This window comes from Esox lucius, chromosome 19, assembly GCF_011004845.1.
Source record: "Esox lucius isolate fEsoLuc1 chromosome 19, fEsoLuc1.pri, whole genome shotgun sequence".
Classification (NCBI taxonomy): Eukaryota; Metazoa; Chordata; class Actinopteri; order Esociformes; family Esocidae; genus Esox; species Esox lucius.
The window spans coordinates 31,094,107-31,110,887 of record NC_047587.1 but is presented as its reverse complement, the minus strand read 5'-3'; the positions used below and the strand labels follow the sequence as shown (position 1 = coordinate 31,110,887).

General features: G+C 39.1%; 2 protein-coding genes across 2 annotated transcripts; both read right to left on the bottom strand.

The window, feature by feature from the left end:
- Positions 1-893: 893 nt before the first annotated feature.
- On the bottom strand, positions 894-6,748 carry LOC106024793 (zinc finger and SCAN domain-containing protein 2-like). Its single transcript, XM_013139041.4, has 2 exons — positions 5,733-6,748; positions 894-3,398 (listed from the first exon to the last, which is right to left on the bottom strand). Exons 1-2 carry the CDS (start codon positions 5,902-5,904, stop codon positions 2,407-2,409), a joined length of 1,164 nt encoding a protein of 387 aa, XP_012994495.1. The 5' UTR covers positions 5,905-6,748; the 3' UTR covers positions 894-2,406.
- A 531-nt stretch (positions 6,749-7,279) lies between these two features.
- On the bottom strand, positions 7,280-15,619 carry LOC109616930 (zinc finger protein 37-like). Its single transcript, XM_029115307.2, has 4 exons — positions 15,358-15,619; positions 11,385-11,789; positions 9,713-10,135; positions 7,280-8,551 (listed from the first exon to the last, which is right to left on the bottom strand). The coding sequence occupies exons 1-4, from the start codon at positions 15,527-15,529 to the stop codon at positions 7,401-7,403; spliced, it is 2,151 nt and encodes a 716-aa protein (XP_028971140.2). The 5' UTR covers positions 15,530-15,619; the 3' UTR covers positions 7,280-7,400.
- Between the last annotated feature and the right edge of the window lie 1,162 nt (positions 15,620-16,781).

Sequence of the window (16,781 nt, the reverse complement as noted above, 5' to 3'; positions counted from 1 at the left end):
CTAGGTTCCAACACAACTAGTTAATTTTTCCAAGCCACTGTGCATAAATGTCTTGTTGTTTACTCTTTGGGGTTTTAGAACAGGTATATGTTGATGTAACTGATCAGGTAAAAATGGCCTTTATAAAAAAACTTAGCGTTACAGGAATGTTACGTCATTCTCAAGAAAAAAAGAAACAAACAAAAAATAAACTTCGAACTTTAGCATTATGTACTATGCCAAGGCAACCCTGCAAAAATGCATTAATTTAGTTTCTAACACAGCCTAATTTCAAGGCAAAACTGAAGAAGTCAAAATGTTTCTCCAAAGGCTGATTGTGGCTAGATCTGGTAACTGAACATAATGAGATCATTACTGTGCCAGTTGTTTTACATTTCTTAATTATTGACCTAAAATGGAAATGGTATTTTCTGTAATGCAGTTATCTTTTTACCTCCATTGCCTTATTTCTGAATGTCAACAACCTTTTGTCTCTTTTCATTTGTGTTCTTAGGCATTCTGATGTTGATGGATAATGAATTCAGCTTGTCAGGTCATGTTTATACTGTAACGCAGTTAAGCAGGACTTCATGAACTTAAGAAATACAAACAATTCAGATTAATTTAAAAATGTAAAATCTTAATTGGGATATAACCCAATTTAATTTTTTTTCTACGATTTTCTAGGGTTGCCAATAATTTTGACTCAACTTTTTGAATATAATTATTACTTCTTGATTTGTTTTTAAATAATTTTCCCTCAATTAAAGATAAGATTCATTAGATTTTGCATGTAAAGCTCTAATAGACAAAACAATTCACAGCCTTTTTGTTCATATTTACCTTGGGTGCCAATAATTCTGGAAGGCACTGTATACATGTTTATAAATGGAGAAAAAAGGTATATTCAAGGATGATGATACATTTGTTTGTTTATATTCCTACAAATGTAGAAGACTAGAGAGTCTAAGACCACAATGTAACCAGATGAGCCCTTAAATTACCTTTGAGATGAAGAACACATTGTATGGTTTGATGGTTTGAAAAGTTTGAACATTTCAATGTCTCCAATATTTCATGATAATAATGCAAAGAAAAGTCTAAATAGTGCAAGTAAAACCCCCTCACAATGTTATCCACATTCATTCTGCGAAAAATACTGTTAGAAAGAATAAAACATTTCAGTAGGTAAATTCTGATGAATGGTTCCACTTAAGCATAACAACAATGTTGTTAATGTCAGTAAAAAGCATGTCTTCTTTGATAACGGGACCGACATCAAGTACATGAGTAATTACAAAGACCATCTCTTTAGGATTATCTCAGCTCCTGGGAAAACACAGGAGAGCGCTTAAGCACAAACTAAGAATGTGAAAACAACTTCAGAAAAATGAATGATCACAACATACCAACAGGTTATATTATTGCAGTTATCCATTGCACACAAGGGCCAACTGTAACTTGACTTGTTTTTTTACCCAATCCCCTTCAAACTGGAGAAGATGTGGGGGCTGAGAAGGTGGGAGTGTGGGGAGCATTTAGGGTTAACAGTCTTGCTTAAGCAAAGAATAATCGATTTTTCACCTTGCTGGCAATGGGATTTGACATACCAACCTTTCGGTTAAACATGAACAGATGCCCTAACCACTGGGCTGTTAAATAAATCTGTTTACACATTTGCAGTCTAAACAACATGACTGCAGTCAGGTCAACCCAACCCGGTTCCTGGAGATCAACTGTCCTGTAGGTACTCTCCAACTCTAAATTTAGCACACCTAACTCTAATAATTAGCTGGATGAAAAGTTCAAGTTATATTTGTCAAATGCATTGAATAACACAGCGCTTAACCGATTTAGTCACAAATGGGGTTGACAAGAAAACCTACAGGACAGAAGATCTCCAGGAACAGGGTTGAGCACCCCTGATTTAAGACATCCAATAAACAAGGAGGCGGGCCCTCGGTTGCTCAGAAATCCACTAAGAGCTCTCTGTTAACAAGTAGTGAGGAGTTATTCTATTTAAACAGTCGTATCTTATTCATCCTAAACTACTGTCCTGGGGATTGTCTCCTTTCACAGTGAACTTTACAATGTGACTCTCCATCTTCTGTCTCCAGACCTTTCCTCAGATCACACAATGTCATGTTTTCACCCAGTGACTGTTGTTAATGGAACTTTTTTAGGAGTTTTGAAATATATTGCGTATTGCAATCAGTGCATGTAAATAGTCTCTAACCCATGACTCCTCAAAGTTCCCACCTATCCCTTGTCACAGATGACAATGATTTCTATTGTCTGCAGTGTGGTTCATCACGTATCTATGGATGTCCAAGCAGGTTGATGTCTGTGCCACGATCAGAAGAGCAATATATGATAATGGAAATTCTATTTACATTTTCACATCATTTTCCACAGACTGTAAGGTGATTATTTATCCACTGTGTGTGTTCTCATGTGACCCTTTAGATGTCCACTCCGAGTAAATGATTTACCACAATCAGGACAGCAAAACGGCTTCTCTCCCGTGTGAATCCTGATGTGATTTTTTAGATCACCGCCACTGATAAATCCTTTGCAACAGTAAGGACATCTATATGGCTTCTCTCCAGTGTGAATCCTCATGTGGGTTTTTAAAGTTCCATTCCGAGTGAAGAATTTACCACAGAAATTACAACTAAACCTAGCCGCAAAGTGCGTTTGAAGGTGATCCTTCATACTTTCTGTGGACTGAAAACATTTTCCACAAGCACCACAAATACCCTTTTTATCCTTTGTATGAGTTTGCATGTGTTTAAATAATGAACCCATGTAATGAAAGGACTTGCCACACACCATACAACAACAGGAAGTTGCACTAATTTGACTGGGTGATTTCAAGGGGGATAACTGTGTTGGTTTCCAACTCTTTGTATTCATGCATGAGCTTTGTCCTTTTATCATCTTTGTTTTCTTTGATTTGACTTGCTTAAAATGTAACAGATCTCCATTTTCCATACCACCTAGATCACATTTTTCCCTGGAAGCTGCAGAATATTCTGGATTTACTACGGTGAGGGTATGGGGGACATGGGTTGGTTCTGATTCCCCGTAGTCCTCTCCATTGGGTTCTGTTTTTATCTTTTCAGTTGTAGTAATGGGTAGTGGGTCTCTGTCTCCATTTCCTTCCTTCTGAGCTTGATAGAGCTGTGAGGACTGAGTATTGTCCTCATAATGGTCACTTTTTACAAAAACAGGAGTAGAGTCATTGTCATCTTCCTCCAGCCCTTGAAATTGCTCTTCGTCTGGACATCTCTGGAGTTCTTCTTTAATTTGCGTGGGCTCTGGGTCCTCCAGCCCATGATTGGGGCTCCACTCCAACCCCCTGTGTTGCTGCTGCTCAGGGGGAAACTCTGAGTCTAAGATAGTGAGCTGCTGGAGTTCTGGAGAAAAAGATAATGTAGCTTAGTCCTGAAACATACTGTTTTTTTGAAAAACAATAATGTAAATCATTTTGACTTTTACAAATCGTTTTTACACTGCACACTACTTGCAAATCCTTACACTGCATGAAATCCATGATGAATAAAGCATTAACATTTCAGGATTAAGTCCAACAATATGATGTCCAGAATCAATACAGTACTTACCAATCTAAAAACACGGTTATAACCAGGCTTTTATCCCCAAGAGCAGATGCAACAACTGCGGTTCACTTGTGAAATGTCTCGTGTGAATACATGAACTACAATGCCACCCTCATTGGAAAGGCAGAAAAGGGGATACCCTGGATAAAACGCGGTTTGTTAGGGAGGCACATTCAATCGGCCGATTGGTAAGTATTCTTTCTAGATGGAATTTTCTGGAAATGGTCATGTAATGATTTAAAACGTGTTTTTGGTCATACCTGTAATGCTGTGACTGAACATTGCACGTTTAAGACACCACAGTGACATTGTAAGTTGGCCTCAGTGACACCTAGTGGGTATATTCCCATTAGACTGAGTAGGAGTCGGTACGAACGTCTGGGGCATAGACATAGCCTGTACTAGCAGTTCATAAATAATTGTTAAAGAAATCGCTGTTTCACAACACAGAAACATTACAACAACAAAACATAAAACATGTATTTCATGGAACTAGTCATATAGCCATTCACGTAAACAGTAAAGATCATGAGGCCAAATGACTAGCTAGTAAACAGACACATTCATAAGTTTGCGGGACGAAGCTTAGGTCAAAAATGCTGACTTCGAGAGTCTACTGCCTGGTACACATCACCGTGGTAAAATTTGTTTTATGTGCGATATTTGACAGATATTCAGACATTCAAAGCTCAATGGCTCGCAAACAATTACACATTACAATGCACGTCTCAAGTGAGCGTCAACAAAGTGCATCAACATTTTCAAATCTCAATAGCTATTTGAATACACCTATAAACCTCAAACCAATGTTTAACTGTTCAGAAAGAAAGGGAAATGGACTGTTTTTTATATAATGCTTGTTAATATAGATTTGTATATATTTTTCTATGAGCACATGAAAACAATGTACAGTTTAGAATTACAATAGGCATCTGATTACATGACCTAAATGCTTCAAATCAATGTGGTATACTTCAGAGGGAAGGACCACACATTGCAAAGGCTTTGGTTTCCCAGATAAGAACCGACACAATTTTAGAGAAGCATTTAAAAATGAGAAAGCTATTGAAAATGTACAACATTTGACCGAGACATACTTTTAAAGGTAAATTATTTCCTACGTAGAGCTCCTTGTTGCACAGCCTTTCGTTTTCCAAAATATTATTCCAGATTTTTCAAAAAATACTTATGACAAAATCACTTGGAAATTCAACACCTCCCTGATCACATGACCTAAGTGCTTTAAATCACTGTTCTATTCTTCAGAGGGAAGAATAGATCAGTGAACTGTATTTTTAAGAAAATGTCAAATAATTTTTTGGGAAAATCAAAGGCTATACAACATGCTGCTCTATGTAGGGAATAGTCAAACATCAAAATGATGCTTCAGTCACATGCTGAGAAAACTATTGAAATTGTAATGTTTCAGAATTGTGCAGGTGCTTAACTGGGAAACCAAAGGCTGTGCAATGTGTGGTGCTTCCCTCTGAAAAATGTGATTTGAAGCAGCTAGGCTAGGTCATGTTAACAGACAGCTATTGTATTCTTAACTGTACATTGTTTTGTTGTGTTCATATCCAAATCTATATTAACCAAAAAAACATCTAGCAATCTATGAAGAGCAGCCAGTTTCCCTTTCTCTCTGAAAAGTTAAACATTGTCTTGAGGTTTATTGGTGATGTACTGTCGTCAAAGAGTAGCTGAGATTTGAAAATGTTGATGATGCACTTTGTTGACGCTCCCTTGCGACGTGCGTGGGTTATGTGTAGAATTCCAACAATTTGCCAAAAATGTCTCCTGCCATTCTAAAACGTAGATCGGAATCGAGAAAACCAGACCTGTGCAGCGTTGTAAAACATTTATTTATTTACGACACTAACCCGGAATCTGTAGCTTAAATTGTTTGCGAGCGATTATTGAAATTTGAACGTCTGGATATCTGTCAATAATCGAGCATCAAACTGACTTTACCACGCTCTACACATCCAATAGCCTATATCTCAAGTATCATTCAAGTTGCAACTGCAATAGCTACTAATGTTTACTCCAAAACAAATGTAATACATTTGACATGGAGCTTGTTCTATAAAAGGAAGTTATAAATGAAAAGATGCGATTAAAATACTGTACCTGCTCTGTGTGGCTTTATCTTCGGTTGAAGAACAATGTCAAGCAGACTCTGTAAACGGACAACTTCCTCCTGATATTCTGCTATCGTTTTTTCAACGACCCCGAATATCTCCTCGGCAGCAGCTGTTAATCTCTCGTTGAGAAAAGCCCTCAGCAAATGTATTTTCGACATGTTTGGATAATGCAATGTACAGAGCTTGATATCAATGTTGTTTTTATTACTTGCGGCGCCGACCTATTAAGATTAAGCGTGACCAAAGAAAAAAGGCATCCGGTTTCACTGTAAAACAATTGCACTCAGTTGTGCGCATTTGCCGCATCGCCACCTGCTGGAGGGGAGTGAGACAGGGAAATGTTGTCTCATCGGAACGGGTAACTAGAAATTCCCATTTGCACTAAGCATAGTCCTAAACACAGCAAAAGGGCCCCAAAAGGGCACATAAAATACAAATTTGTATGGTTATAATATCAAGTAAAGTGCCTTAATAAAATGTAAACTTGATTTGGCAGTCATGCTTTAGATCCATTCATCACTGGCATGGTTAAATAACAAACATGTCAAATATTTCAATGTCTGTAACATTTCAGAGTTGTACAATGGATTCTGTCAGAGGAAAGACAGGAGTTCAAGACACTATACAATAAACAAGTTATCAACATTTATTCTGTGATTACATACTTTGGAGGGGAAAAAAACATCCAGCAAGTTAATTTGTTATGAATTGGTTGAGAAATTGCTTGCTTCAGAAATTAAACCAATTGTCTAAATGATAATCTAAATATGTAAGACAATATAACAAAGAATGTATTTACCCTTCAAAATGGTTTATGACATCTGACTCATTGAAAATGTGCAGTGAATCCTGTTCATGTCAACACTTGATGAAAGGCATATAACACACGTTGTGGTAAAATAACAACATGAAAACCAATGTAATGAGAAATACACTCACCTAAAGGATAATTAGGAACACCTGTTCAATTTCTCAATAATGCAATTATCTAATCAACCAATCACATGGCAGTTGCTTCAGAGCATTTAGTTGTGTGGTCCTGGTCAAGACAATCTCCTGAACTCCAAACTGAATGTCAGAATGGGAAAGGTGATTTAAGCAATTTTGAGCGTGGCATGGTTGTTGGTGCCAGATGGGCCGGTCTGAGTATTTCACAATCTGCTCAGTTACTGGGATTTTCACACACAACCATTTATAGGGTTTACAAAGAATGGTGTGAAAAGTGCACCATGTCACAAAGCTTGAATCATTTCAAATTGGTTTCTTGAACATGACAATGAGGACATTGACACTGTACTGAAATGGCCCGCACAGTCACCAGATCTCAACCCAACAGAGCATCTTTGGGATGTGGTGGAACGGGAGATTCGTGCCCTGGATGTGCGTCCCACAAATCTCCATCAACTGCAAGATGCTATCCTATCGATATGGGCCAACATTTCTAAAGAATTCTTTCAGCACCTTGTTGAATCAATGCCACGTAGAATTAAGGCAGTTCTGAAGGCGAAAGGGGTCAAACACATTATTAGTATGGTGTTCCTAATAATCCTTTAGGTGAGTGTACATGCTTTCCATTATTTAAAATGTAGATTTTTATATATTTCCTGGAGTTTAATCAAAAATTGACTGTATAAAAAACAAGCCTCCTTTGAAATTATTTCTCCACTATGTGAGTCACCATGTGATTTTTGAGCTGTCCACTCTGTGTAAATGATTTGTTGCATTCAGGACAGGAAAATGGTTTCTCTCCCGTGTGAATCCTGGTGTGTTTTGTTAGATTGCTACTATTGCTGAATTCTCTACCACAATCAGTGCACTGAAACGGTTTCTCTCCTGTGTGGCTCCTCATATGTGATTTCAGACTTCCACTCTGATTGAATCCTTTGCCACAATGACAACAACAATAGGGCTTCTCCCCTGTGTGAATCCTCATGTGCCTTTTCAGATTACCACTTTGCTTGAAGCATATACAACAAACAGGGCAAGACAAATATTTCTCCCTAGTGTGTCTCCTCAGGTGCATTAGCAATGTACTGTTCTTGCTGAACCATTGACCGCATACATGACAACAAAACATAGGTGCAGTATGAGTTGGGGTGGGCGCTTTCATATTTGTTGTAGGATGAAATGTATTTCCAGAAACACCACCTTCTTTTTCCTTTGTATGAGTTTGCATGTGTTTAAATAATGAACCCATATGATGAAATGTTTTGCCACACACTTTACAACAGGAAGTAGCATTCATTTGATTGGGTGATTGCAGGAGAGATAAATCTGAGGATGTCCAATCCGTAGTATTAATATGTGAGACTTGTCCTTTTAACATATTTGTTCTCTTTGATTGGACCTGATTAAAATGTTTCTCCGTACTACCTACAACCCCCATTTCACTCTGAGCTGCAGAACATTCTGGATTTACTATGGTGGGGTGTTGAGGGACACTGGTTGGTTCTGATTCTCTGTAGTCCTCTACATCAGGTTCTGTTTTGATCTGTTCAGTTGTAGTACTGGGTAGTGGGTCTCTGACACCTTTATCTTCATTGTGGGCTTCATAAAAATATGAGGGCTTAGTTGGGTCCTCATAATGGTTACTTTGTACAAAGGCAGGAGTAGAGTCACTGTTATCTTCCTCCAGCCCTTGAAGCTGCTCTTCCTCTTGACTGCTCCAGATTTCCTCCAGTTCTTTTTTAATCTGCGTGGACTCTGGGTCCTCCTGTCCATGACTGGGTCTCCACTCCAGTTCACTGTGCTGCTGCTCAGGGGGAAGCTCTGCTTCTGAGACAGAGATATTGAACTGCTGGAGGTCTGGAGGAAGAGATGAAACAGAAAAGTCAATATTATACATATTGACAAGACATCAAAACAAAAACACAACTTCGGTGTCATCCTATAAACAAGGAGCCGGGCCCTCGGTTGCTCAGAAATCAACTAAGAGCTCTCTGTAAACAAGTAGTGAGGAGTTATTCTATTTAAACAGTCGTATCTTATTCACCCTAAACTACTGTCCTGGGGATTGTCTCCTTTCACAGTGAACTTTACAAAGTGACTCTCCATCTTCTGTCTCCAGACCTTTCCTCAGATCACACAATGTCATGTTTTCACCCAGTGACTGTTGTTAATGGAACTTTTTTAGGAGTTTTGAAATATACTGCGTATTGCAATCAGTGCATGTAAATAGTCTCTACCCCATGACTCCTCAAAGTTCCCACCTATCCCTTGTCACAGATGACAATGATTTCTATTGTCTGCAGTGTGGTTCATCACGTATCTATGGATGTCCAAGCAGGTTGATGTCTGTGCCACAATCAGAAGAGCAATATGATATGCTAAGTGAAATTCTATTTATATTTTCACATCATTCCTGGACCTGAATCATTTTCCACAAACTTTAATGGGATTATTTATCCACTGTGTGTGTTCTCATGTGTCTTTTTAGATGTCCACTCCGAGTGAATGATTTGCCACAATCAGGACAGCAAAATGGCTTCTCTCCCGTGTGAATCCTGATGTGATATTTTAGATGTCCACTACGAGTGAATTCCCTGCAACAGTAGGGACATCTATATGGCTTCTCTCCAGTGTGAATCCTCATGTGGGTTTTTAATGTTCCATTCTGAGTGAAGAATTTACCACAGAAATTACAACAAAACCTAGCTGCAATGTGAAATTGGAGGTGAGCTTTCATACATTCTGTGGACTCCATATTCCTCCCACACACTCCACACCGTTTCTCTTTATCTTTTGTATGTGCTTGAGCATGTGTAAATAATGAACCCATGTGATGAAATGACTTGCCACACACTTTACAACAGGGAGTAGCATTCATTTGACTGGGTGATTTCAGGAGAGATAAATGTGAGGATTTGGAACCCGTAGTATTAATATGTGAGCTTTGTCTTTTTATCATCTTTGTTCTCTTTGATTTTACTTGATTAAAATGTGACAGATTTCCTTCCTTTTCCATACCACTGGTACTCTGAGCTGCAGAACATTCTGGATTTACTATGGTGGGGTGTTGAGGGACACTGGTTGGTTCTGATTCTCTGTAGTCCTCTACATCAGGTTCTGTTTTGATAGGTTCAGTTATAGTACTGGGTAGTGGGTCTCTGACACCTTTATCTTCCTTGTGGGCTTCATAAAAATATGAGGGCTTAGTTGGGTCCTCATAATGGTTACTTTGTACAAAGGCAGGAGTAGAGTCACTGTTATCTTCCTCCAGCACTTGAAGCTGCTCTTCCTCTTGACTGCTCCAGATTTCCTCCAGGTCTTTTTTAATCTGCGTGGACTCTGGGTCCTCCTGTCCATGACTGGGTCTCCACTCCAGTTCACTGTGCTGCTGCTCAGGGGGAAGCTCTGCTTCTGAGACAGAGATATTGAGCTGCTGGAGGTCTGGAGGAAGAGATGAAACAGAAAAGTCAATATTATACATATTGACAAGACATCAAAACAAAAACACAACTTCGGTGTCATCTTAAAACAAGGAGCCGGGCCCTCAGTTGCTCAGAAATCCACTAAGTGCTCTCTGTTAACAAGTAGTGAGGAGTTATTCTATTTAAACAGTCGTATCTTATTCACCCTAGACTACTGTCCTGAGGATTGTCAAAAAAGAATACAGAATCTCAAAATATTAGAAAAAAATATATAATAAAGAAATGTCGACCTTGGAAGATCTCTATTTAGAGAATTAACTCAAAACACTGCAAAAGTTTCCTACGTATTTTAATTGATGCACTTAATACTTGGTCGGGGCTACTTTTGCACCAATTACTGCATCAATGCGGCGTGGCATGGAGGCAATCAGCCCGTGGCACTGCTGAGGTGTTATAGAAGCCCAGGTTGCTTTGATAGCAGCCTTCAGCTCATCTGTGTTGTTGGGTCTGGTGTATCTCATTTCCCTTTTGACAATACCCCATAGATTCTCTATGGGGTTCAGGTCAGGTAAGTTGGCTGGCCAATCAAGCACAGTAATGCCATTGGCAGCAAACCAGTTACCAGTCGTTTTGGCACTATGGGCAGGTTCCAAGTCCTGCTGGAAAAGGAAATTGGCATCCCCATAAAGCTTGTCAGCAGATGGAAGAATTAAGTGCTCTAAAATCTCATGGTAGACGGCTGCATTGACTCTGGATTTAATAAAATACAGTGGACGCTTCTGACATTGTCTCTGGTTCAGGAGTGGCTTGACACTAGGAACGTGACACTTGTAGCCCATTTCCTGGACACATCTGTGTGTGGTGGCTCTTGATGCACTGACTCCAGCCTCAGTCCACTCCTTGTGAAGCTGCCCCAAGTTCTAGAATCAGCGTTGCTTGACAATCCTCAAGGCTGCAGTCATTCCTGTTGCTTGTGCACCTTTCCTTACCACCCTATTCCCTTTTCCACAAGCACCACAAATACCTTTCTTATACTTTGTATGAGTTTGCATGAGTATAAATAATGAACCCATGTAATGAAAGGACTTGCCACACACCATACAACAACAGGAAGTAGCACTAATTTGACTGGGTGATTTCAGGAGAGAAAAATGTGAGGATTTCCAATCCATAGCATTAAATTGTGAGCTTTGTCCTTTTATCATCTTTGTTCTCTTTAATTTGTTTAAAATGTAACAGATCTCCATTCTCCATACCACCTAGATCACCTTTTTCCCTGGAAGCTGCAGAATATTCTGGATTGACTACGGTGAGGGTATGGGGGACATGGGTTGGTTCTGATTCCCCGTAGTCCTCTCCATTGGGTTCTGTTTTTATCTTTTCAGTTGTAGTAATGGGTAGTGGGTTTCTGTCTCCATTTCCTTCCTTCTGAGCTTGATAGAGATGTGAGGACTGAGTAATGTCCCCATAATGGTCACTTTTTACAAAAACAGGAGTACAGTCATTGTCATCTTCCTCCAGCCCTTGAAATTGCTCTTCCTCTGGACATCTCTGGAGTTCCTCTTTAATTTGTGTGGGCTCTGGGTCCTCCAGCCCATGAATGGGGCTCCACTCCAGCACCCTGTGTTGCTGCTGCTCAGGGGGAAACTCTGAGATAGTGAGCTGCTGGAGTTCTGGAGAAAAAGATAATGTAGCTTAGTCCATGAAATCCATAATCAAACAAGCGTTAGCATTTCGGGATTAAGACCAACAATATAAATGTCCAGAATGTATACAGTACTTAACCAATATAAGATATGAATGTGTCCCTTGCTATTAAATAAGCTTTAAAACACAGTTATAACCAGGCTTTTATCCCCAAGAGCAGATGCAACAACTGCAGTTTACTTGTGAAATGTCTCGTGTGAATACATGAACTACAATGCCACCCTCATTGGAAAAGCAGAAACTGGGATACCCTGGATAAAACGCGGTTGTTATAGCGAGGCACATTCAATCGGCCGATTGACAAGTATTCTTTCTAGATAAAGTTTCTGGAAATGGTCATGTAATGATTTAAAACGTTTTTTGCGGACCGCCTAAGCAGTGCCGGCTAAGGAGAGCGAATGTTAGTGAGTGCCTTGTTAAATAGCGTCATGCTTAGAGACACGGGCTCAGGCACAACATGTCTGCGTTCCCCTCCCGTATCAATCAAAACGCATTATGCCAGAAAAAAATATTACGTAGCTAAATAATAGGAAGCCTAAAACAAAATGGTTCTGGAGGATATTAGGTTTTGTTCAGGATAGACAAACACTTCGCTGGCTTCACGTTTCTCTCGTCTTTTCACTTGACAAAAAAGTCAGTTATCGTTAGTGATGGCCATTCGATGCTTCATTACCGTTCTTCTAGCAGCAGGATATTATGCAAGCAGTTCCAACTTAGATTTTCTTTTTTAAAATAAAACCATAATTGAAATATATAAGTTCATATAGTCAACAATCTTGTCTGTACATTTTATGTTAAAATGTCCGTTCCAATGTTATTCTTTTTCACAGACTAGATTGTTAACTATATTGCCTTATACACTCACCTAAAGGATAATTAGGAACACCTGTTCAATTTCTCAATAATGCAATTATCTAATCAACCAATCACATGGCAGTTGCTTCAATGCATTTGGGGGTGTGGTCCTGGTCAAGACAATCTCCTGAACTCCAAACTGAATGTCAGAATGGGAAAGAAAGGTGATTTAAGCAACTTTGAGCGTGGCATGGTTGTTGGTGCCAGATGGGCCGGTCTGAGTATTTCACAATCTGCTCAGTTACTGGGATTTTCACGCACAACCATTTCTAGGGTTTACAAAGAATGGTGTGAAAAGGGAAAAACATCCAGTATGCGGCAGTCCTGTGGGCGAAAATGCCTTGTTGATGCTAGAGGTCAGAGGAGAATGGGCCGACTGATTCAAGCTGATAGAAGAGCAACTTTGACTGAAATAACCACTTGTTACAACCGAGGTATGCAGCAAAGCATTTGTGAAGCCACAACACGCACAACCTTGAGGCGGATGGGCTACAACTGCAGAAGACCCCACCGGGTACCACTCATCCCCACTACAATTAGGAAAAGAGGCTACAATTTGCACAAGCTCACCAAAATTGGACAGTTGAAGACTGGAAGAATGTTGCCTGGTCTGATTTCTGTTGAGACATTCAGATGGTAGAGTCAGAATTTGGCTTAAACAGAATGAGAACATGGATCCATCATGCCTTGTTACCACTGTACAGGCTGGTGGTGGTGGTGTAATGGTGTGGGGGATGTTTTCTTGGCACCCTTTAGGCCCCTTAGTGCCAATTGGGCATCGTTTAAATGCCACAGCCTACCTGAGCATTGTTTCTGACCATGTCCATCCCTTTATGACCACCATGTACCCTGCCTCTGATGGCTACTTCCAGCAGGATAATGCACCATGTCACAAAGCTCGAATCATTTCAAATTGGTTTCTTGAACATGACAATGAGTTCACTGTACTGAAATGGCCCCCACAGTCACCAGATCTCAACCCAATAGAGCATCTTTGGGATGTGGTGGAACGGGAGCTTCGTGTCCTGGATGTGCATCCCACAAATCTCCATCAACTGCAAGATGCTATCCTATCAACTGCAAGATGCTATCCTAATGTGTACATTTCAATTATGGCTTTTATTGTGATAAAGAAAATCTGAGTGCCACCAGCATAATATCCTGCTGCAAAAATAATGCTAATGAAGCCTCGATTGGCCAATAATACTGATAGATATTGTATCTATGTTTTGTTTCTTCATACCTGTAATGCTGTGACTGAACATTGCACATTTACTACACCATAGTCACAATGTAAGTTTGCCTTAGTGACATCTAGTGGGTATATTCCGTAAGACTGAGTAGGAGTCGGTATGACAGTCAGGTGTATGGACATAGCCTGTACTAGCAGTTCATAAATAGTCGTTACTGAATTCAAGTCTCCACGCTGTTCCACAACGCAGAAACATTACAATAACGAAACATTAACAAGCTATCTATGGAACGAGTCAAATAGCCATTCATGTAAATAGTAAAGATCCTAAGGCCAAAAGAATAGCCAGTAAACTAAAAAGATTATGACGAAGTTGCGGGACAAGGCTTAACGTACAAAAATGCTGACATGGAGAGAGTCTACTGCCTGATACACATTACTGTGGTAAAATTAGTTTAACTTGCGACATCTGACATTCAAAGCTCAATAGCTCGATTCCGACTCACGTTTCAATGTGGCAGAAGACATTTATGGAGTAATTGTAGGCATTCTAGACATAACCAATGAACATCTCAAGGGAGAGTCAACAAAGTGCATCATCAACATTTCCAAATCTCAAAAGCTCTTTTATTATACCTGTAAACCTCAAACCAATGTTTAACTGTTCAGAAAGAAAGGGAAATTGGCTTCTCTTTATATATTGCTTGTTAATATAGATTTGTATATATTTTTCTATGAACACAAACAAAATTTACAGTTTAGAATGACAATGGGTGTCTGACTACATGACCTAGATGCTTCAAATCAATGTGGTATATTTCAGAGGGAAGGGCCATACATTGCACAGCCTTTGCTTTCCCAGTTACACACCTGAAACATTTTAGATACGTATTTAAAAATGTAATTTTTCAATAGCTTTCTCAACATGTGACTGAGACAATGTTAATGCTAAATTATTTCCTACATGGAGATGCAATGTTGCACAGCCTTTTGTTTTCCAAAATATAACTCCCGATTTTTCTAAAAATACTTATATGACAAAATCTCTTGGAAATCCAACACCTCCCTGATCACATGACCTACAGGCTTCAAACCACTGTTCTATTCGTCAGAGGGAAAAATAGAACCGTGAAGTGTATTTTTTATTTTACTTTTATAGTCAGAGTTGCTGAGATTAGAAAATGTTGATGATGCACCTTGTTGACGCTCCCTTACAACCTGCGTCCGTTGTGTAGAATTCCTGGAATTCCGCCAAACATTTCTCCTGCCATTCTAAAACGTGGATCGGAATCAAGAACAAAATCAGTGCAATGTTGTACAATCTTGTTCTTTCATAACGAAACTAACCCGGGGACTGATTCTTCAAGTATCATTTAAGTTGCAATGGCTATTAATGCTTTCTCCAAAACAAATGTAGTACATCTCACATGGAGCTTGTGTTCTATAAAGGGAAGTTTCAAATGAAAAGAAGCGATAACATACTTTACCTGCTCTGTGTAGCTTTATCGTCGGTTGAAGAACAATGTCAAGCAGACTCTGTAAACGGACAAGTTCTTCCTGATATTCTGATATCGTTTTTTCAACGACCCCGAATATCTCCTCGGCAGCAGCTGTTAATCTCTCGTTGAGAAAAGCTCTCAGTAAATGTATTTTCGACATGTTTGGATAATGCAATGTATAGAACCTAGCTTGATGGCAATGTTTATATTACTTGTGGCGGCGACCCATTAGGATTTAGCGTGAGCGAAGAAAAAGGCATCCGGTTTCACAGTAAAACAATTGCAATCAGATGTGCACATTTTGCTGCATCGCCACCTGCTGGAAAGGACTAGAAATTACCTTTTTTCATAACGAATAGTCCTAAACACAGCAAAGGGGCACCTGATAACATCAAATACAAATAATTATGGTTAAGTAATGTGCCTTTAAATAAAATTACACTTGATTTGGCAGTCATGCTTTAGATGCATTCAGCACTGATATGATTAAATAAACATGTAAAATATTTCAATGTCTTTAACATGTCAGAGTTGTACAATGGATGCTGTCAGAGGAAAGAGAGGAGTTCAAGACACTATACAATAAACAGGTTATAAATTTTTATTCTGTGATAATTTACATATTTTGGAGGGAAAAAAACATTCAGAAAGATAATTTGTTATGAATTGGTTCACTTCAGAAATTAAACCATGTGTCTAAATGTTGATCTAAATATGTAAGACAATATAATAAAGAATGTAATTTCCCCTAAACATGGTTTATGACATCTGACTCATTTAAAATGTGCAGTGAATCCTCTGTTCATGTCAACACTTGGTGAAAGGCAAATAACACATGTTGTGGTAAAATACCAACATGAAAACTAATGTAATGAGAAATATTTCCACATATTAACTAGACAAAAACATGATTATTTTGAAAAATACCACATATTGCAATAATTTCATCTAAATCGGCTCTACCCTGAGTCCTAATGTGTATCTCAAACGTACTGTTCCCTGGATCATCATAATGTTCTTCAAACAGATATCACAGTTCACAATAATATCTATTGTCTGCTGTGTGGGTCATCATGTATCTATGGGTTTCCAAGCGGGTTGATTCCTGTGCAAAAGTCAAGAAACAATATACATGCTCACTGTGATATACAGTATCTCACAAGTGAGTACACCAACAACAATAGGGCTCCTCCCCTGTGTGAATCCCCTTGTGCCTTTTCAGATTAACACTTTGCTTGAAACACGTACGACAAACAGGGCAAGATAAATATTTCTCCCTAGTGTGGCTGTTCTTGCTGAACCATTGACCGCATAAATCACAACAAAACATAGCTGCAGTGTGAGTTGGGGTGGGCGCTTTCATATTTGTTGTAGGATTAAATGTATTTCCAATAGCACCACCTTCTTTTTCC